Source organism: Salvelinus alpinus, chromosome 29 (genome assembly GCF_045679555.1).
Source record: "Salvelinus alpinus chromosome 29, SLU_Salpinus.1, whole genome shotgun sequence".
Classification (NCBI taxonomy): domain Eukaryota; kingdom Metazoa; phylum Chordata; class Actinopteri; order Salmoniformes; family Salmonidae; genus Salvelinus; species Salvelinus alpinus.
In genome coordinates, this window is record NC_092114.1 from 26524479 (window position 1) to 26548027 (window position 23549).

The window sequence follows — 23549 nt, forward strand, 5'->3', positions numbered from 1 at the left end:
CACAGGCCCACCTCTCCACAGGGAGAAACTACAGTATATATACAGTGTATTTCAGTCAGGCTGTAATGAAAAGGAGGGTCAGTAGGGGTAGAGGGAAAATAAACAATGAATGTTTTTTAGCTGTATTTTAAGGCTCTGTGTGCATATCCAAACCACAATGCCTTTCATTAGATGCTGTTGCACTATACAGTATGCCGTGCCATAATAGATGGTTCATCTGTGTACTGTGCATCAAGAACTATGTTATGACCCTTAACCACTGTGTTATGACACTTTCTAGATGAAAAGAGATAATGCTAAAGATAGTTTCCAGATCAAGACCAGTAGGACGTGATGTTCTGTCCCCTTCTCCCACCTTCCTAACTATGCCCTAAAGGATGTTCCACAGGCTAACTAAGACTGATCATTTGGCATGGATGGACTCCTTTGCGCTGGCCCTGCCCCGCTTACCGTAAAATCCTTTTAGCCCCGTCTTTCATCGTCCCATCTGAGGCTTAGATGGTATTAAAAAATCTTCATTGAATATGACATGGAAAATAACATGAGGATCCAGGAGAATAAGAGCGAAGGTGATGGTACTTATCTTGATGTTAACATGATTGACTGCATCTACTAATAAGTATTCTAAAAATTCCAAGTCTACTTCTTCAACATACCGTACATTTCTGTTGTTACGTTCTCATTTATATTCAAACATGACTAGTATCTTCGTCCGTATGTGAAAACGTGAGCGGTTTACCATCCGGTCGTTATCATATCCATTTTATTTATTTCCACCACACCCAGCACTGGGTGAATGTAAGAGATGAATACCAGACTTTAGCTGTGAGTTTCACTGTTGGTGCCAATATTGTGTACCAGTCCAGCCATTTTGGTCTCTAGTTACTGCTGTACAGTATCCAGTTAATAATGTCTCTGATGTGTGTGTGTGTGTGTGTGTGTGTGTGTGTGTGTGTGTGTGTGTGTGTGTGTGTGTGTGTGTGTGTGTGTGTGTGTGTGTGTGTGTGTGTGTGTGTGTGTGTGTGTGTGTGTGTGTGTGTGTGTGTGTGTGTGTGTGTGTGATAACATAAGATAGGTTGGTGAGCTTTAACAACGCATGGTTATGTCATGTTATGTGCACTGTCTGCAAACAAAGTGGAGCCAGCTAGTCTTCCAGCAGTTCTTTTTTTTATATATAAAAAGACAGTCATATGGGTAAGAACAGTCCTTTACTTTGTCCGTTGAGAACCCTACCGCTTTCAATAAAAGAAGTACGACATCAAACGATTTACACAAAGTACTACTGTCATTTCCAGCGGTACGGTGCTTCAACAATCTACAGGTGAAAATGAAAAAAAAACGGACATATCATCATCATAAGTTGCTTTATAATATATGAAATTGGAATGTTAAGAAAACATGTCCAAGTAACCCTAAAAAGCCACAGATATCACATCTATATATTCATATCATAATTAATTATATAAAACAATCTACACAAAAATAGAGCCTAATATTTACAGAACAGATAAAACAATACTATTTACAACAGCCCAAAAATGTACTTTTAAGCAATATATATATATATAGAGAGAGAGAGATACTGTATATATATATATATATATATATATAGATACTGTATATACGGTATATAAACAGGTTGCTGTGGTGAAATAGACCAGGAAGTGACAAATGACAACGCAAACTATCACAAAGCAGCCATCTGCAGCAGCTGTTCTTTGAACTGTTGAGCGTGGTGTGAGAGATCTGTGACTCTGTCCACCATGTCCTGCACGTAGGCTGTGTTGGGGTAGTGCAGCGCGGCCGTCTTGGTAGCTCCCACCACTGTCTTCAACAGGTCACATAGCACGTTGCTGGAGTTCATCACCCGGTTGGCCACTTCGGGCGTGGCTGCCTGCCTGGACAGGGTGTCACCGATGAACACCAGTTTGTGGGCGCTGAGGATGACGAACTTGCTGTGCGCCACGAAGATGCGCGGCGGCTGGCCGGCGCCCACGCAGCCGAAGAAAGCGTCCACTGCGTTGAGCAACGTGACAAAGTGCTGCTGGCACTGCTCCGCATAGAAGCCCAGCAGCTGACGGTCCCGCCCACACAGCTGGGCCCCGCCTCCAGCCAGGGAAGTGGAGGGAGAGGAGGAAGAGTCTGAAGGGGAGGAGGAGGGGCCTGTCGGGTGCTGCTGGGAGATCCACTGCGTGATGTCATTCTCCACTGGTTTGATCACCTCTTGCTCCAACTGTTTGAACTGGTTCATCTGTGACATGAAAGAGTCTGATCAATATTTTTGTTTCCATTTCGACAATTGTCTTAAAATGTACACATCTAGATAAACTGTGTGGTATTTTGGAGACGGATATCTCTAATGTACACAATAAACATGATGAAAATACATCCCTACATATCATTTTCATCATGTTAGTACAAGCCATATGGAATTCTCATTCTTCTTCCATAGACAGCATAACATAATTGCTGCATGATTACAGGAATGAAAAGGTCCATCTCCTGTTCTATGGCAGTCTGTTTGACTGCTCTGTCAGAGTGGGCCAGATGTGTCCTCCTGGCTCTGCTCTACTCTAGGAGGTAGGCACGGTCTCTGGACCCATGAAGGAAAGGTCTGTGAGCGTTTGAATAATGTTGTATGTTCGATAAATTATGTGAACAGTATGAAAAGTCTGTTTGAGAGTGGATACATTTCTCTGCCCACATCTATCAGCCTTATAGAAAACCAATGTGGGCGGAGCAACCATTTTGTTGTTTTTCAAATTGAGGAGTGGGCCTTTAATACTGTAAATCTAGTGCATAGAAACAATACTAATATATGAATATGCATGACTAAGTATGGTGGCCCAGACTGGCCAAAAGAGGAAAGAAGCCTTTACCTGTTCCTGTCCCAGCTGTACCTTGCTCTGCTTAATGATGTTCTCTTTCTCCAGGAGCTCCTTCTGCTGCCGCTCAAAGTCCTCTTTGCCCTGAGGAGAAACAAAAGTGTGACTGAGGAGAAGACCAACCAAAGCAGCAGATTCAAACAGCAGAGGTTAGGTACACGTGTAATTCCCAATGCATAACCTGCGATACTATTCCTGCTACTCAGATTAGGATTGAAAACATAGTCCCTCTCATACAGTCCTACATGTTGATGCTCAGTAAAACATGTGTATGTTAGTTATTCCTTTCTAATCTATCTGTTGTCTTCCTGGATGAACAGATGGGACTACCCAACAGGCAGATACAGCCTGGCTTTACCCACTCTTAGAAAAAAGGGTTCCAAAAGGGTTCTTTGGCTGTCCACAAAGGAGAAGCCTTTTTGGTTCCAGGTAGAACCATTTTTGGTTCCAGGTATAACTCTTTTGGGTTCCATGTAGAACCCTCTGTGGAAAGATGTGAATCATTCTGCAGGAAGGGTCCTACATGGAACCCAAAGGGGTTCTACCTGGAACCAAAAAGGGTTCTTTAAAGGGTTCTCTTATGGGGGACAGCTGAAGAACCCTTTTAGATTGTAGATAGCACCTTTTTTTCTAAGAATGTACTGATAATGCAGCTAGCATGCTCAACACCACCTGATCAGCGTTTCCCTCAAAGGTTAAATATTGTGTCAACACACCTAAGACACTGTATAGGAATCTAGTGATTCACATCTAAACTCTCACGCATAGATCAGGGATTATATGGTGATGTGAGGGGCTAACATTTGACCTAGCTACCATTTGTCTTACCATCTAAATTGAATGCTCGACTGTAAGTCGCTCTGGATAAGTGTCTGCTTAATGACCAACGTTTTATGTACAGTAAATGTAACATCTGTGTGGTAGGTCAGGCTAGAGTCAGAGTCAAACATACCTGCAGATGGACGTAGTCATAGTCCTCCATCCAGCTCTTCACACATTTCTCACTATTGTTCATGTTGCCTTTGTCTTGGTTGGAGGGCACAGGAAAGGGCTTGGTCTGGCCTACGTAGTTGTCGCTGTCCGAGGACGGGGAGGTGAGAGGATGGATAACGGCTTCCTCTGGCGTGCCCCCCCTGGGGTAGGAGGACCCATCCATGGTTGGCGCCCGCCTGAAGAGCAGCTCGGCGTTACCCCCCACGGAGGAGGCCAGCTGTTTGGCATCGTCGGGCACCGTCCTGGACACCATAAAGAAGCGGTCCAGGTTGTCACTCTTGATCTGGTGCTTGGTGCTGCTGGAGGTGGCCAGGGCGTTGAGGGCCCAGCCGCAGTTCTCCAAGCTCTGGTAGGTCTGCAGGATGATCTGCTGGGAGTCCTCCAGCCTTCCCAGCTGCCTCCTCAGCTTACTGTGCAGGCTGGGGTCTGACAGGGCTGTGGCGTTGGCCACAGCACCCCTGCCAAATACCACAAAGTCCGCCAGGGCCGCCCGCACCCTGTCCAGCACGGTGCGCACCTCGTTGGTGTGGCGCTCCATGAAGGGGTAAGTCCTCCAGTGGGAGGAGGAGGCCAGGGTCTGCAGGGCCCCCACAGAGGCCTCCACGGCCTGCTGCAGGCGGTACAGCCTCTGGACTGCCTGGTCCACATCTAGGGCCAGCCGGCCCTCAGCGCTGGAGACCGTGGAGGTGGAGGAGGTGGACATGGAGCTGCGTGTGGAGCCGGTGCTGGAGAAGGACAGGCGGTTCACCCCGTCTGTCATGTCCCCCAGAGCAGGTGGGATGTCATATACGCCCTGGCCCTTCCCTCTGTCCCTGTCCCTCTCCTGGGGGGTGGAGCGGTGCTGGGAGGGGGGCTGCTGCATCCCCCTGGGGATATCATACAGATCGCCACGAGGCCCCGCCCCTGAGAGCTGGTGGGCGGGGGGCGGAACATCGTAGATGCCTTCGTTGTCGCTGGCGACAGGGCGTTGGAGGTGGTGGGGTCCAATTGGCTCGGAGCTGGGGGGAAAGTCATAATTGGACTGGGGGGACAGGGAGGGTTTGGTGAGGGTGGGTGGGGGTACGTCGTAGATGCCCTCCTGTTGTTTGTGTTGTTTGAGAGGCTGGGGGAAATCGTAGTTCCCCTCCTGGAGGGCTGGGGTGTTCCGGCAGGGAGGCACAGAGTACACCTGTACGGAAAAGACAAGCGTTTGGTTGAGTGCCTCATAGACTACAGTATTTAAAAAAAAAAATGTTTTTAACCTTTATTTAACTAGGCAAGCCAGTTAAGAACAAATTCTTATTTACAATGACAGCCTACAGTAAGGAGGGGAGTAGACAGCGCATCAACCAGCATGCAACAATGAGTCATAGCTACAGAAATACAGCTTACCATATCAATAACAAACAAGCTTTGCACCACATTATTTCAATTAGATATTGAGGATCTGACAGAACTGACTGTTTCAGTTGATACTATATTTGCAAACCTCAATGCTCAGCCTCCTATTCCTTCCCCATAACTCAGTATCAGCCTGAATATGGCAAAACGCACAAGCAATAAACATCTAGCATTGTCCTGACAGTGTGGAATATGGATTGTGACGTAAATGGCACGTAGCGTGAAAGCGGAGCTGGATAAATAAAAAAGAGTGGGCTGTAAGTGATTTCAGTCAGCCTTGAAATCTGCTCCTCACTGCGAGACAGCCCGAACCCAACCGTAATTAGGAGCGACGCAAATAACGGGTTCCCACATATTTCACGTTATTACAAACAAACTGATGGCCCTAAGCCTTGGCTGGGCCTAGAACACTGTATCCAGGGTGTAATGTAAAATGGCCCAGTCTACATCCCAAATGGCACCCTATTCCCTACAAAGTGCACTACTTTTGACCAGAGCCCTATGGGGCCTGCATAAAAGTAGTGCACTATATAGGGAATAGGGTGCCATTTGGGATATATCCCCAGAGACGTAATAATTTAGTCCTTGACTTCCATGCTGGAGTGTTAACAGACAGAGAGAACGCTACTCAGCGAGTTTTGCTCGAACACTATTGGCAGGCAACGCTTTCATTTAGGGAACCACGAAAATGTCATAAATATGATAATTTGACATATTATTCATTTATTACCAGGCAATTAAGAGGGATACTAGGGCATGTATCAATAAATAAACAGTAACATTTTCCGGACCTAAATGGCTACTGCTTCCTTTTGACTTTATTACAATGTAGAATGACCAGGTTATAAACCTTCTATATGTGGTCTCAGCGTGGGTAGTGTTTCTCTGTGTAGTTTGAGTGGTCTCAGACATACCCTTTGCGTAGAGGGAGGGATATCGTAAACCCCTTGTGTGCGGGGGTCCATCTGAGTGGATTGGGGAACATCATAGACTCCTCCTTGGGACGGAGAATTGCAATGTTGTCCAGGATAAGGCGATCCCATAATTTTTCCAGGAGGAATGTCATACACCTGGAAAACAGAGTGACATTCCCAAATCAGCATACCATAGATTACATTGAATGGCAGAAATAGCAAAGTAAAACACTGAGGCTGTGTCTCAAATGGCTCCCTGTTCCTTATATAGTGCACTATTTCTGGCCAGGGCCCTGGGGTGCCATGTCAGACAAAGCCTCAGTGTTTCATACAAAGTAGCTAACTGCATAGAGAATAGGGTGCCATTTTAGATTTTCCCTGATGGATTGACATAAGAATTTCTATGTTATGTGTAGAGGTAGAGACACTTACCCCCTGTGGTCTCATGGGAGGAACGTCATAGAGGTCCTGTTGGGTGTGCTGACCAGGGCTGTAGGCGTATGACTGTCCCACTTGTGTTGGGGTCACCACCTGTCCACACCAGGACACACACAAGAAACAACACTAAGGACCTCTGTGTTGACAACTGGTTCATGACAGTTCCACAACAGTGATAGTCTTACAAATTACACATAGTACACACAATTCCCCTCATACGTCCTATGACTTGTTACTGCAGGCCCTGAGTCATTCTGACTAATAGTTGGCTCCCATAATTGGTTTGTATTCATTAGTGCACAATGGAATGGCAAGCGAAAACCAGCGTTTCTTATTGGAAATGTTCAGGTAGTCCCTCCCTGGACTCCCTTTAAGTATTCTTCTGTTTGGTGCCGAGTGAATATGACCCTGTTCTCTCTGGGTACATCCCAAATGGAAACCTATTCCCAATAGGTTGCTATTTGGGATGCAGCCACGGAACCGTGAAGTAGGGGACTGAGCTGTCATGAGGTGTGGTGTTGCGAGAGAACAGACGTCCCAGAAACATGGGTGTCACGTTGGCTCCTCAGGAGAAGGGAGGCGAGAAAGAAAGGAACAGACCGCTTTTTCCTCCCTTTCCATCACTTTTTCACTCGTGTCACATTCCTCCACCTCTCTCTTTCCCGTAAGTGTTAATCACCCTCCCAATCTCTCTTTCTCCCTCCCATACCTCTGTCAATTCTCTACTCTTACCCTGTATATCCCAGCCTTCCGAGCTCCAGACTTCCTCGCTGCGTCAGACAGACAAAAGAATGTACGGAATGCTCTTCCCCCTTCCCTGTATCCCGCTACCCCCTCCTCTCTCTCCCTGTCCCTTCCCCCCCCTCCATAGACACACCACCATCACCACACTGGAACATGCAGGGTTCACTGACAGGGCTGGAAAATGGGAACCATACGTATGGCTTCCTGCTGTAAAGACAGAAAGACTCCAGGGAGGTAGCGAGAGGCTGCTTCCCAAATAGAACCCTATTTCATAGGGCTCTGGTCAAAAGTAGTGCACTATATATTGGGAAAAGGGTGCCATTTGGAATGCACAGAGGCTACACTGAGATCTCTATGGTCTCTTCTTTAGTCCCTGTGTAGCCTTCCTAATACCTCCTCTTTTTGAGAAGTTATGAGCTGAATGATGGCATCCATAACCCCAGCATTAGACCCCATCCATCCACCAGACTAAGATGAATGTCTCTGTGGAGAGAGAGAGAAAGAAAGAGAGAGAGACTGAGAGAGAAAGAGAGAGAGATACAGAGAATGAAAGAAAGAGAGAGGTATAGATAGATACAGAGAGAGATATATCTCATCCTCGAATATACAAGGTTTGAGGTTATCTGCCATTGGCCTAAAGAGCAGGTACCCAGACTTCATCAAAGAAACATGGTTATAAAGGAGACAGATCCAATGGTTGCCCTCTAGGTTACAAAGATATGGTAGTCCCATCCACAAAACGACATGGTATGAAACAGAGAAGAGACTCTGAGGTATGCTAATTTGGTATAAAGCAGACTTAACCCACTCTATTAAATTAGTCAAAACAGGAACATTTTACATCTGGCTAGAAATTAATAAGGAAATGATCTCAACAGAGAAACATTTCCTCATGTGTGCTACCTATATCACCCCAATAGAATCCCCATACTTTAACGATGACAGCTTCTCCATCCTAGAGGGGGAGATCAACAATTTCCAGGCCCATGGACATGTGCTAGTCTGTGGCAACCTAAATGCCAGAACTGGACAAGAACCTGACACCCTCAGCACACAGGGGGACAAACACCTACCTGGAGGTGACAGCCTTCCCTCCCCATATGCACCCTTAGACACAACTACGACTACATAACCAACAAAAACGGGTCACAACTCCTGCAGCTCTGTCGGATGCTGGGTACGTACATAATCAATGGTAGGCTTCGAGGGGACTCCTACGGTAGGTATACCTATAGCTCATATCTTGGCAATAGTACTGTAGACTAATTTATTGCTGACCTCAACCCAGAGTCTCTTAGAGCATTCACAGTCAGTCCATTGACACTCCTATCAGATCACAGCAAAATCACACTCTACTTGAACAGAGCTATGCTTAATCATGAGGCATCAAAGCCAAAGGAAATGAATAATATTAAGAAATGCTATAAATGGAAGGAAAGTAGTGTGGAAATCTACCAAAACAACAATTAGGCAACAGCAAATTCAATCCCTTCTAGACAATTTCCTGGACAAAATGTTTCACTGTAAAACTTGGCAGTAGAAAACCTGAACAGTATATTTGACATCTCAGCTTCCCTATCAAATCAAAACATTTCAAGCAGACAACCTAAGAAAATTAACAACAATGACAAGTGGTTTGATGAAGAATGAAAAAACTTAAGAAAGAAATTGATAAACCGATCCAACCAAAAACATAGAGACCCAGAAAACCTGAGCCTACACCTTCACAGCACGTCAGAAATCAGCTCAATGTAATTGAAGAATCCATAGAATGTAACCCCTTCTGGGAAAATTGGAAAACTCTAAACAAACCACAACACGAAGAGTTATCTATCCAAAATGGAGATGTATGGATAAACCACTTCTCCAATATTTTGGGCTCTATAAACAAAGAACAAACAGCAAAAACATTTACATGATCAAATCTTACAATCAACTATTAAAGACTACCAGAACCCACTGGATTCTCCAATTACATTGAATGGACTACAGGACAAAATACAAACCCTCCAACCCAAAAAGCCTTGTGGGGTTGATGGTATCCTCAATTAAATGATAAAATATACAGACCACAAATTCCAATTGGCTATACTTAAACTCTTTAACATCATCCTCAGCTCTGGCGTATTTCCCAATATTTGGAACCAAGGACTGATCACCCCAATCCACAAACGTGGAGACAAAATTGACCCCAATAAGTACTGTGGGATATGGGTCAACAGCAACCTCGATAAAAACCCCTGCATTATCATTAACAGCAGACTCGTACATTTCCTCAGCGAAAACAATGTACTGAGCAAATGTGAAATTGGATTTTTACCAAATTACCGTATAACAGACCACGTATTCACCATGCACACCCTAATTGACAAACAAACAAAAACAAAGGCAAAGCCTTCTCATGCTTTGTTGATTTCAAAAAAGCTATAGAATCAATTTGGCATGAGGGCCTGCTAAACAAATTGATGAAAGTGGTTTTGGGGGAAAAACATACAACATTATAAAATCCATGTACACAAACAACAAGTGTGTGGTTAAAATTGGCATGAAACACACACATTTCTTTTCACAGGGCCGGGGGGTGAGACAGGGATAAGCAGCTTGAGCCCCATCCTCTTCAACATATATATCAACGAATTGGCAAGAGCACTAGAACAGTCTGCAGCACCCGGTCTCACCCTACTAGAATCTGACGTGAAATGTCTACTGTTTGCTGATGATCTGGTGCTTCTGTCCCCAACCAAGGAGGGCCTACAGCAGCACCTAGATCTTCTGCACAGATTCTGTCAGACCCGGGCCCTGACAGTAAATCTCAGTAAGACAAAAACAATGGTGTTCCAAAAAAGATCCAGTTGCCAGGACCACGAATACAAATTCCATCTCGACACCGTTGGCCTAGAGCACACAAAAAAGCGATACATACCTCGGCCTAAATATCTGTGCCACGGATAACTTCCACAAAGCTTTGAACGATCTGAGGGACAAGGCAAGAAGGGCCTTCTATACCATCAAAAGGAACATAAAATTCAACATACCAATTAGGATCTGGTTAAAAATACTTGAATCAGTTATAGAACCCATTGCCCTTTATGGTTGTGAGGTCTGGGGTCCGCTCACCAGCCAAGAATTCACAAAATGGGACAAACACCAAATTGAGACTCTGCATGCAGAATTCTGCAAAAATATCCTCCGTTTACAACGTAAAACACCAAATAATGCATGCAGAGCAGAATTAGGCCGATACCCGCTAATGATCAAAATCCAGAAAAGAGCCATTAAATTCTACAACCACCTAAAAGGAAGTGATTCCCAAACATTCCATAACAAAGCCATTACCTACAGAGAAATTAACCTGGAGAAGAGCCCCCTAAGCAAGCTGGTCCTGGGGCTCTGTTCACAAACACAAACAGACCCCACAGAGCTCCAGGATAGCAACACAATTAGACCCAACCAAATCATGAGAAAACAAAAAGATAATTACTTGACACATTGGAAAGAATTGACAAAAAAACAGAGCAAACTAGAATGCTATTTGGCCCTAAACAGAGAGTACACAGTGGCAGAATACCTGACCACTGTGACTGACCCCAAATTAAGGAAATATTGACTATGTTCCGACAGTGAGCATAGCCTTGCTATTGAGAAAGGCCGCACTGGCAGAACTAGCAGTCAAGGGAAGACAGGCTATGTGCACACTGCCCACAAAATGAGGTGGAAACTGAGCTGCACTTCCTAACATCCTGCCAAATGTATGACCATATCAGATTACACAGACCCACAAAGAATTTGAAAACAAATCAGTTTTTTATAAACTCCCATATGTATTGGTTGAAATACCACAGTGTGCAATCACAGCAACAAGATGTGTGACCTGTTGCCACAAGAAAAGGGCAACCAGTGAAGAACAAACACAATTGTAAATGCAACCCATATTTATGTTTATTTATTTTTGTTACATCTGCCCCTGCCACACCCTCTACTTCTCATCCTGTGTCTCCCTATCCTGCTGCCATTCCCCCAGTGTTATCTCCCTCTTTCTCTATGTGTGGGTGCATGTGATTGTGTGAGGGGAGACAGGTGTGCTGGAGGCAGAGCCGATCCCCACCAGCTGCAACCTGTTTCATAATCAAGACCTCTACAAATACTCAACCCTGCCACTTCCACGTTGCCAGATTGTAATCTCTGATCATTCCGTCCGCTCTGCCTCTGGTCCCTATCCCTCGTCTCGTCAGTCCTGCTTCCCTGCCCTGGACCCCCGCTCTACGGCTTCCTTGGATTCCGCTCTGGACCTGCTTACCCTGCCCTCGCTCCCCTTGCCCCAGCCTCAGTCCTTGTTTCCCTGCTACCTGCCCGAGGCTCCTCTGGCCACCCCATCTCCCCCCCGCTGTTCAATAAATACCTTAGTTACCTTATCCCTGTCTCCTCATCTGAGTCTGCACTTGGGTTCACTTGCTCCGCCCCGCTTATCAATCTTTCCTTTTGTACTTTAACTATTTGCACATCGTTTCAACATTGTATATAGACATAATATGACATTTGAAATGTCTCTATTCTTTTGGAACTTGTGAGTGTAATATTTACTGTTTTTTACTTTTTATTATTTATTTCACTTTTGTTTATCCATTTCACTTGCATTGGCAATGTAAACATATGTTTCCCATAGAGGAAGGGAGGGAGAGAGTCAGGGAGGGAGAGATCTGTAAATACCCTCCCAGTGTGATTTAAGGTGCTCATTGTTGGCATTCCTATCCATACATACAGTTGAAGTCGGAAGTTTACATACACCTTAGCCAAATACATTTAAACTCAGTTTTTCACAATTCTTGACATTTAATCCTGGTAAAAATTCCCTGTCTTAGGTCAGTTAGGATCACCACTTTATTTTAAGAATGTGAAATGTCAGAATAATAGTAGAGAGAATGATTTATTTCAGTTTTTATTTCTTTCATCACAATCCCAGTGGGTCAGAAGTTTACATACACTCAATTAGTATTTGGTAGCATTGCCTTTAAATTGTTTAACTTGGGTCAAACGTTTCAGGTAGCCTTCCACAAGCTTCCCACAATAAGTTGGGTGAATTTTGGCCCATTCCTCCTGACAGAGCTGGTGTAACTGAGTCAGGTTTGTAGGCCTCCTTGCTCGCACGCACTTTTTCAGTTCTGCCCACAACATTTTCTATAGGATTGAGGTCAGGGCTTTGTGATGGCCACACCAATACCTTGACTTTGTTGTCCTTAAGTCATTTTGCCACAACTTTGGAAGTATGCTTGGGGTCAATGTCCATTTGGATGACCCATTTGCGACCAAGCTTTAACTTTCTGACTGATGACTTGAGATGTTGCTTCAATATATCCACATAATTTTCCTTTCTCATGACGCCATCTATTTTGTGAAGTGCACCAGTCCCTCCTGCAGTAAAACACCCCCGCAACATGATGCTGCCACGGATGGGATGGTGTTCTTCGGCTTGCAAGCGTCCCCCTTTTTGCTCCAAACAGAACGATGGTCATTATGGCCAAACAGTTCTATTTTTGTTCCACCAGACCAGAGGACATTTCTCCAAAAAGTACAATCTTTGTCCCCATGTGCAGTTGCAAACCGTAGTCTGGCCTTTTAATGGCGGTTTTGGAGCAGTGGTTTCTTCCTTGCTGAGCAGCCTTTCAGGTCATGTCGATAAAGGACTCGTTTTACTGTGGATATAGATACTTTTGTACCTGTTTCCTCCAGCATCTTCACAAGGTCCTTTGCTGTTGTTCTGGGATTGATTTGCAGGAGGTCTACAATGTTTTTTCTGAGGTCTTGGCTGATTTCTTTTGATTTTCTCATGATGTCAAGCAAAGAGGCACTGAGTTTGAAGGTAGGCCTTGAAATACATCCACAGGTACACCTCCAATTGACTCAAATTACGTCAATTAGCCTATCAGAAGCTTCTAAAGCCATGACATCATTATCTGGAATGTTCCAAGCTGTTTAAAGGCACAGTCAACTTAGTGTATGTAATCTTGTGACCCACTGGAATTGTGATACAGTGAATTATAAGTGAAATAATCTGTCTGTAAACAATTGTTGGAAAAATTACTTGGGTCATGCACAAAGTAGATGTCCTAACCGAAATGCAAAAACTATAGTTTGTTGACAAGAAATTTGTGGAGTGGTTGAAAAACGAGTTTTAATGACTCCAACCTAAGTGCATGTAAACTTCCGACTTCAACTGTACATCACCCTGTAGGACCTACAGACTAAACTTTTACTCACTACAGGTTAGTCAACCAAGCTATGACAGACTGAAAAAAGCCATGATCCTATTACTAAGTCTAGGCATGGGAACCAATAGCCATGCTACATTCTATTCTTCTCACACACACACGTGTATCTTTGATTGGGTACAAGCTCCCAGGGCATGTGTAACCAGACACACCAGCATAGCTTCCCTTCACACAACAACAAAGGAAAGTCCTGGACTAAAAGGTCCTTGTTGCTTTCTCTGTAGTTCCTATACTCCCTGTGGCGTGGCTTTGTGTGGGAAAGTTGCAGTGAATGTGCATTGCACAAAAGGAGATCTCTGTTTTTGAGTTACCCTCTCTCACACACAGTCCAGAGATGGCTAACATGGTACCTATGAAAGCCAGAAAACCACAGTGACCAATCTGGCTACTCAACAGGTACATGTCAGGTTATGTCCCGAATGGCACCCTATCCATTTTGTAGTGCACTACTTTTGACCAGAGCCTTTTGGGCCCTGGTCAAAACAAGTAGTGCACTATAAAGGGAATAGGTTGCCATTCCTTGACGCAGACAGCCACTCTCTACTCCACTCTTCCCATAACGGGGTCTTGTCATTCACTGCCAGACAAACACTGCTCATTTATTTCCCATCTTCACCCACTGTTTACCCAGCAGGCTTTGCCGCTGCGGCGGGCTCTGCCGGGGTACTTGGCGCTCCTAATGGTGGTTGGGTAAATATTGACCTGACTGGTTCCTTTACGGGGATGGGCAGGCGGACGGCGGAATCAGAAAATAGAGTCTTGTTGGGTGAGTGCTGATGACATCATATATGCCAGGGGACTGGGTAAATACTTGTTCCCACTCAGGTGATGAGATCTGTCCCAAATGGCACCCTATTCCCTATATACAATAGTACACTACTTTTGACCAGAGCCCATAGGGAATTGGGTTCCGTTTGGGATGCAGACAGGCTCTTTAGGTGGATTCTATCATGGATTAGTCACACAGGACTGTGGGTGACTACAGAAGGATCAGGTTCAAAAATGTGTCCCCAAGGTGCTGCATGCATTGTTGAGATAGAACAACCCAGTACTGAGTGACTCATTATTCTTTCAGCCCACACCACATTTACTTTAATGTGCTGACAGATTCTAGTTGGGACAGGTTGGTTTTTTCCCCGCATATGATTTCAGTGGTAGTCATCGTGTCATGTTGCCAACAATGACTTCATGGGTTTGATAAATACATACATAGCCTAGTATTTTAAGTAGATTTAAAATGTAATTGTCAACTGTTCACTACGACTTTGACCTTTATAAGTAAACCCTGCATTGTGATGACAGTGCTGCTTCAGCTCTGAAAGAAAGCTAGTTTGAGTGTGAATGTTTGTGTAGGTTTGTGTGTGTGAACACTGGAAGGTGTGAGCATAGGTGCAGAAAGGCGCACTAGGTTGTCATTTCACACCGTTTCATTGCTCATTCACATGCTGATGACTTGATGACACATGTCAACGGTGGCCAGATCACCCTAATGGTGACAATCATATTGCCAGGCAGCCATTGACCCCTGTTAGAACTGGATGGGGTGATTCCATCCATCCATTCCCCCCTATATCGCCATCCTTGTCCTGACATCACCACTGTGCCCTTACCCACTCCTCAGTGTGTGTGTGTATGTGTGTGTGGCTGCTGCTGACACAGTAAAGCCACCATTCTCTCATATAACTTCCCCGCCCCCACCCCTCCTTCATCCCCCTTCAACCATCCCTTCACCCCCCATCTTCTCATTAGCAATTGTCAACACAATGGTGTTGTTTCAGCTTTCAGTCACTGAGGGTGGGCAGAAGCCACACAGGGAGCCATGTCAGTACCAGGGAAATTCAATCCGTTGCCACCCAATACACATTATTAATGATATGACTAATAGCGTGTAAGAGAGTGGCATTAGTGATGTTATTCTTCGTAAGTGTCACTCAAAAAGGAAGGGGTGTGGCAGAGTTCCTATAAAGCCTTTCAAGAGGGCACCTTGGTTTACAGAGGGCACCTGCCGTGCTGAATCATGGGCTACGTCCCAAATGACACCCTATTCCCTACATAGTGCCCTGGTCAAAAGTAGTGCACTACATAGGGAATAGGGTACCATTTGGGATGCTACCCTTGTCCTCTTGGTTTCAAGGGGATTTCAAGGGGGCACCTGCGGTTGCTGACTCACAGTCGTATAGCTTTACAGTGTTATTATAGGTTATTTCTCATCAACGTTCACTTCAGATGAACACTAATGTTCCCTTCCACAGCTCAGAGCGACGGTGGCCTATATAACATGGCAAACTAATTAATGCAGGTAATTAAGTGGCCAATCCCACGAGGCCTCGATCAGCCATCTCCATGATGACGATGTGACCATGTGGTCAAAGCCAAGTAAAGATTGGGCATTACCAGGGGCGTTAAAAGAGCCCTCACACACACACTTATGCACACACGCTCACTGATTCCATCGCTAATAAGGATAATCTTTTATTCCCTCTGATCAAAGACTTTGTTAATCTCAAAATGGGCAGAAATTATACTAATAGGGGTCGTTTTAATGATGGAACGGCCATTTTCTGTTTACTTTCCAGGAATTTATTCATTATTAAGATGTCCTTTTTGATTTGTGAGAAAGTGAAAAAGCGGGGAGAAGGGAGACGTAGAATGTGACCTACTAGCTGTCCCTGTCAGCATAGATTTTAAACCGGGAAAATGGAAGTTACCTTTCAGACAAGCATTTCCTGTCCTCCCTTTCTCCCTCCACACTTTCTCTCCACTTTCTTACTCCTTGGCACTGCAGAAAGAGCTTTTTTTCTTCTATCTTTACTTTTCTGGAAGGATCTCTCTCTCTCTCTCTCTATCTCTGTTGGTGTGCGGATGATGGACACCAACACCAACATGGACACCAATTCCCTTTGATACAATGGGATTTATGACCTTGCCCTGGGTCAAATTACACAGGCCAGTGATTTGTCACCGCGGCGACAATAGAGAGCAGACACATGTCTAAAGGAGGGAGCGCCACAGGAAGGAATAATTCATTTCCCACACATGATTAGAGAGAGAAAATACTTCTGCGTCCCAAATGGCACCCTATTCCATACTAGAGTGCACTACTTTTGATCAGGGCCAATAGGGCTCTGGTCAAAAGTAGTCAAGCAATGTCTTGCAAACCTCACAAACAAGCCATTTATTGGAGCTTGACCTGGTTACCTCCACTCTAACGGCCAACTCAGTTACCCAAGCAGTTCACTTCCTCAATCCTCTGTGACTTGTGGAAGTTTATTAACTCAGTCGCACTGTGTGTCACGATCGTCGTAAGAAGCGGACCAAAGCGCAGCGTGGTTTGAATACATTCTTCTATATTTAATGAAGAACACTTAAACAAAAAACAACAAAACGAATAAGACGAACGTGACCGCTAATATAAACACTGTGCTAACATGCAACATAACATAGACAATAACCCACAACCCACAATACAAAACAGGCTACCTAAATATGGTTCCCAATCAGAGACAACGCAAAACACCTGTCTCTGATTGAGAACCATATCAGGCCAAACACATAGAAATAGACAACATAGAAATACAAACATAGACTGCCCACCCCAACTCACGCCCTGACCATACAAAACAAAAGACAAAACAAAGGAACTAAGGTCAGAACGTGACACTGTGTTTTTTACTGTTGATCACAGTCCACATCAGCGAATGATAGGATCTCTACGTGGGTATAAGACAGAGACAGGAAGTGGCCATAGAAGGAGCGAGCCTTGTCTTGCTGAGGCAGGATGTGAGGAAGAGGACTGGTAGGAGTAGATAAGAGGCTCGGCGGGGCCTTGAACAGAGAGAGAAACAGACGCACCTTTGAGAATCAGAAGAACCAGGGCCAGTGACTGATGATAAAACTGCCATCTAACACCAGTGTGACAAAGGGTGGTGCAAGGCAACTCCTGGCCTCTGTGAGGGGCTCTTTGTGTGGCAGAGAGCCCCATGGATGGCTCCCAGCTTCGGGCCAGCTCTGGGCCAACACTGGGGCCTTGAATGGGGCAGCTGTGGTTGGGGCGCTTTAGCTCACCCTCTCTGAAGGGTTACACAAGGACAGGCAGCCAGGGCCGCAGCATCAAACTGAGTAGCCAGAGAGAGCTAGCTAGAGCCAGTGCCAAACCTCAGTGTGCATTTATATACCAAAGCCCTACGTCACATGAATATAAAATAACCAGTCGCCAATCTGAAATTTCACAGCGGGGTTGGCATGCTAGACACACACATACACACATACACACACACACAAACAATTAGTTGCGTTTATCCGGATCCCTATGAGCTTCTGCACATGCAGCAGCTACTCTTCCTGGGGTCCACATAAAATGTACAAATGCATGTCAGAACAGTACAGAACAGTTATAGACAAGAAAAACAGATATTACATTTAATTCAAAATAATAAAAAAAGTTAGATATAGGAATGACACCAAGAGACAACAAAAATACTATTTACACACTATTTATATATACATATTCATATTCTTAAATACAGTACAGTTAAATAGATCTTTAGAGAGAGGAGAGGCGCGGTGGTACAACATGTTTATTATCTGTTTTTTAAAGCTAAACTTGCATTTTGTCTGAGTAACAAAGCTGTGTCCTTTCACAGCTGTGACATGTCGACACATGGTGGCTTTGGTGGGATATGAGAGGGGATTCTCAGTATAGGAGGCTGTCTGCCTCAATGCCCATAATCATTTGACTCCTTGGAAGGAGGAAGTGTGTGTGTGTGTGTGTGTGTGTGTGTGTGTGTGTGTGTGTGTGTGTGTGTGTGTGTGTGTGTGTGTGTGTGTGTGTGTGTGTGTGTGTGTGTGTGTGTGTGTGTGTGTGTGTGTTTGTGTGTGCGTGTGTGCTTGGCAACCAGGAAATCCCCCTAACCTCCCTTTTAACCAGCTTAATTAACCAGAACACCACACCTGAACAGCCAGTAATGCAGTAACCACTCAGCCAGTCAACAACAGAGCTGGCCTGCCTCTTTCTTCATCAACCTAGACCAGGGCGATGTCCCAAATGGCACCCTATTCCCTATGGGCTAGTCAAAAGTAGTGCACTATATAGGGGATAGGGTGACATTTGGGCCCAGCACAGCTCTGTGTTGGCAAATCAGTGAGTCACTCAGAACTCAGCAGAAAACAACACAGCCCTGTCTGTCTGGACTCCACAGAGCACACAGAGGCATCCATTGCGGCTTTCTTTTAATGGCCAGTGTTCAGGAACACAGCTGAAATCTGCAGTGGCCCCACTTTGCTAAACACAGATTGAACTTTTCGACGTTGACACAGTCTCAATTTAATCTCAAACAAGTTGATTATACATTGTAGCGTGTAGACACGAGGCACATTCATATAGACTTATTTAATTGACCTTTTCACCAAAGCCTTAATTCCGTTCCTTTAGTAAACTCTTTATCAGTGAGAGGGGAGTGATAGTGATTATTGATTATTGGTGTGCCTCAAATGGCACCCTACTATACCCTACATAGTGCACTACTTTTGACCAGAGCTCTATGGGCCCTGGTCAAAAGTAGTGCACTATATATTGAATAGGGTGCCCTTTCAGACAGAGACTGCATGTTTGCACAGTACAGGTGGGATTGATTGACAGGCCTTTCTGTTCTGAGCTAGTGTCTCTGTTCTCTGAACTCTTGCTCAGCACCCTGGTGCCTCCTGATTGGTTGACTGGCTTATCGCAGCTCCATTCCTGGCTCAGAATGTGTATCCCAAACGGCACCCTATTCCCTCCATAGTGCACTACTTTTGACCATGGGCCCTGGTCAAAAGTAGTGCACTATAAATGGAATAGGGTGCCATTTGGGACGCATAGCTAAGCTCCAGGCGCCTGCTCCCTATTTACCCCACAAACACACACCGTAGTTTGGGAACGTCTCTGTTAACTCATGCCTTCCTGTTGAAAATACCCCCGGATAGAAGAAATACCACCAGGTTATAATTAATTTCTCCCTCCCCAAATTTGATGGAATAGAGTGTCTTATCCAGTTTTTGATGATTTTGAATAAACAAGAAAATATATATATATTTGACATAACTTCCAGTGATGTACCTCCGCCACTCCCTTTCCATTGGCTTCCATATGTTGTAATTATTTTTTTAATGTTTTAAACGCGATGTGAAAATGCTTGGAAACTACCTCAGAGAAACAGCCAGATACAGTGCATTCGGAAAGTATTCAGACCCCTTAACTTTTTCCACATTTTGTTACGTTACAGCCTTCTGACCGTAAAGCGCTACAGAGGGTAGTGCGAACGGCCCAGTACATCACTGGGAGGCGGTGTCAAAGGAAAGCCCATAAAATTGTCAGAGACTTCCGTCACAAGTTATAGACTGTTTTCTCTGCTACCGCACGGTAAGCGGTACCAGAGCGCCAAATCTAGGACCTACTCAACAGCTTCTACCCCCAAGCCATAAGACTGCTGAACATTTCATAAAATCGCCACTGGACAATTTACATTGAACCCCCCCCATGTTTGTACACTGCTGCTACTCGCTGTTTATTAACTATGCATAGTCACTTCACCTCCACCTACATGTACAGATTACCTCAACTAACCTGTACCCCTGCACACTGACTCGGTATGGTACCCCCTGTATATAGCCTCGTTATTCTTATTGTGTTACTTTTTATTTTTACTTTTTATTTTAATCTACTTGGTATATATTTCCTTAACTCGTAAGCATTTCACAGTAAAGTCTACACTTGTTGTATTCGGCGCATGTGACAAATAAAGTTTGCTTTGATTTGATTTATTCTTTATTCTTATTTTAAATCCTCATCAATATACCCCATAATGACAAAGCAAAAAACTTTCTTTTTTTTTACCTTCGAGAAGGACAACCATCTCTGCAGCACTCTACCAAGCAGGCCTTTATGGTAGAGTGGCCAGATGGAAGCCACACCTCAGTAAAAGGCACATGACAGCCTGTTTGGAGTTTGCCAAAAGGCCCCTAAAGACTCTCAGACCATGAGAAACAAGATTATCTGGTCTGATGAAACCAAGATTGAACTCTTTGGCCTGAATGCCAAGCGTCACGTCTGGAGGAAACCTGGCACCATCCCTACGGTGAAGCATGGTGGTGGCAGCATGATGCTGTGGGGATGTTTTTCAGCGGCAGGGACTGTGACACTAGTCAGGATCGAGGGAAAGATGAACGGAGCAAAGTACAGAGAGATCCTTGATGAAAATCTGCTCCAGAACGCTCAGGACCTCAGACTGTGTCGAAGGTCCACCTTCCAACAAGACAATGACACTAAGCACACAGCCAAGACAACGCAGGAGAGGCTTCTGGACAAGTCTCTAAATGTCCTTGAGTGGCCCAGCCAGAGCCCGGACTTGAACCTGATCAAAAATCTCTGGAGAGACCTGAAAATAGCTGTGCAGCGACGCTCCCAATCCAACCTGACAGAGCTTGAGAGGATCTGCAGAGAAGAATAGGAAAAACTCCCAAATACAGGTGTACCCAAGAAGACTCGAGGCTGTAATCGCTGCCAAAGGTGCTTCAACAAAGTACTGAGTAAAGGGTCTGAATACTACTATAATATTTTTTAAATGTATTTATTTATTTATATTTATTTATTTACACATTTTTTCTAAAATGACTAAAAACCTGTTTTTGCTTTGTCGTTATGGGGTATTGTGTGTAGATTGATGATATTTGTATTTTTTTTAACATTTTTTAAAATCAATTTTAGAATAGGGCTGTTACGTAACAAAATGTGGAAAAAGTCAGGGAGTCTGAATACTTTTCCGAATGCACTGTATGTATTTATGTGCTTTTATTGATATACTGTAGCGTATAGGTTATTACACTACAGAAATACACAGCTATACTGTACCGCATGGAACATAAATAGACATATGGACGACTGGTGAATCCATTTGCACTGGGCTTGGTTGTTGTCTGTGAACTGAGTATTGTATTTGAGTGCAGAGACCTAAGTACAGGCATCTGGTGCTGCACTGTTTGTTTTTCCATGAGTTGTGCCCCGTTCAGTGCCCTTCTGTGGCTTCCCTGGCCCTACCCTGGCCCTAGCTCGCCAACACATAAATAAGCCAAATGGGAGTCTTGCTCTCTCAATGCATAAAAACACTGACCTGTTCTGTGGTGAACTAACATCAGGGCACACCCTGTCCACATTTCATTTACATTTGCAGCCCTGCAATCCCTCTGGCCTGTGACTATGTCTGTGTAATGACTCTCATAAGACAGGTCTGAGGCCAGTGAGGTGCAGGAGAACAGAACAGCCCATGGTTTAAACTGTAAAGCTCCAAGCCCTGTAGTATTTAATGTCTCCTGTGTCTGCTGGTGTTTATGGGGTTTCCAATCCCCTTTGATAATCCCAGAACCCTGAGGTCAGGGGACCAGCTTTAGCTTCTCTCTCTCTCTCTCTCTCAATCTCTCTTTCTTTCTCTCTCTCTCTCCCCCTCTCTCTCTCTCACTCTCTCTCTCTCTCTCTCTCTCTCTCTCTCTCTCTCTCTCTCTCTCTCTCTCTCTCTCTCTCTCTCTCTCTCTCTCTCTCTCTCTCTCTCTCTCTCTCCCCCCCCAACCCTCTGTCTCTCCAGGTCTCTTACCTTGCTGGGGGTGTTGTCTGCAGCCAGGGCGCTCCTCTGTGGAGGGACCTGGTAGACATCCTGCCCTGGAGGCACCTGGTAGATGCCCTGCTGACCCGGGCTCTGGGAGGGCGGCACCTGGTACAGCCCCTGGGACGACGACACGCCCACCTTCTGCTGGTAGGCTGAGCCCGTAGGTGACGATTGGGCGGCCGGGGACTGGGTGTCGAACATGGGACCAATCAGCAGCTTGAGGCGGTTGCCGGGGGCGATACCCTGGCGCCCATGCAGCGAGCAGAGCCACCAGCCCTCAAGGCCGCCCGTGTTCTGCTCAATGATCGTTAGGATGTCTCCCTTCCGGAAGGCCAACTCCTCCGGGGACTCCGGGACGTTGTCGTACAACGCCTTGGCCATCAGGTTCTACAGAGAGAAGAGAGGAAGTCAGTCTACATTTAGCAACATACAGTTTATAGTCTTTTAGCCTGTCACTGCTTAAAGAAAAAGACTGTAGGTTGGACTTGGGGAACATCCCACACCCCCCCTGCACACACACATCTATTATTACATTTTTTATTCAACCAGGCAAGTCAGTTAAGAACAAATTCTTATTTACAATGACTGCCTACTCCAGCCAAATCCAGATGACGCTGGGCCAATTGTGCGCCGCCCTATGGGACTCCCAATCACGGTCAGATGTGATACAGCCTGGATTCGAACCACGTACTATAATGACACATCTTGCACTGAGATGCAGTGCCTTAGACCGCTGCGCCACTCGGGAGCTCATATTTCTATAGGCACAAGCACTGTTCATAACACAAACTGTTCATACTCCTCTTGTTAGTAGAGAGAATTTTGCAGGTTTAAAGCTTATTTCCTGCAATTGTACACATTTTGTCATTGGGTGCAAAGTAAATGTTGCAGTTTTAACGCACATTTCCTTACAATTCTATACATTTTGCCATGTCTAATGTATATTCATGTGATATTTGAGTGACTAATTACAACAATATCTATGGGCTAAAAAACCTAAATAAAAAAACATTAGCTGGCATGGGCTAGTTGATCTGGACATTTATGTCAAGTTATAAATACAGTAGCTCTCCAAGGTATACAATGACTAACACGACAAGGGGAACTGATGATGCACTATCCAATTTCGACATTGCACCTCTACTATTACAACTTTCAAAAGTACGTTTTTATGGGGGGGGGGGGCCCGCCAACCCCTCGCGCCGCCCTGAGGGAGCGCTCCCCACAGTTTGGGACCACTGTTCTAGTCCATGGGGTTGTTATGTACAGTAAGTCTTACGGTGAACTGTCACAACT

At 44.9% G+C, this 23549-nt stretch overlaps 1 protein-coding gene across 2 annotated transcripts in view; it reads right to left on the reverse strand.

Moving 5' to 3' along the window:
• Positions 1–1150: 1150 nt before the first annotated feature.
• Positions 1151–23549, reverse strand: part of LOC139559402 (enhancer of filamentation 1-like) — a 44169-nt gene continuing 21770 nt past the window's right edge. For both annotated transcript variants that reach the window (XM_071375403.1, XM_071375402.1), the window contains exons 2-7: positions 22242–22640; positions 6605–6703; positions 6173–6328; positions 3838–5046; positions 2880–2969; positions 1151–2251 (exon numbers count right to left, since the gene is read on the reverse strand). In XM_071375403.1, coding sequence (XP_071231504.1) covers positions 1688–2251; positions 2880–2969; positions 3838–5046; positions 6173–6328; positions 6605–6703; positions 22242–22634 — 2511 coding nt within the window. In that variant the 5' untranslated portion in view covers positions 22635–22640 and the 3' untranslated portion in view covers positions 1151–1687. The remainder of the gene's footprint in view (positions 2252–2879; positions 2970–3837; positions 5047–6172; positions 6329–6604; positions 6704–22241; positions 22641–23549) is intronic.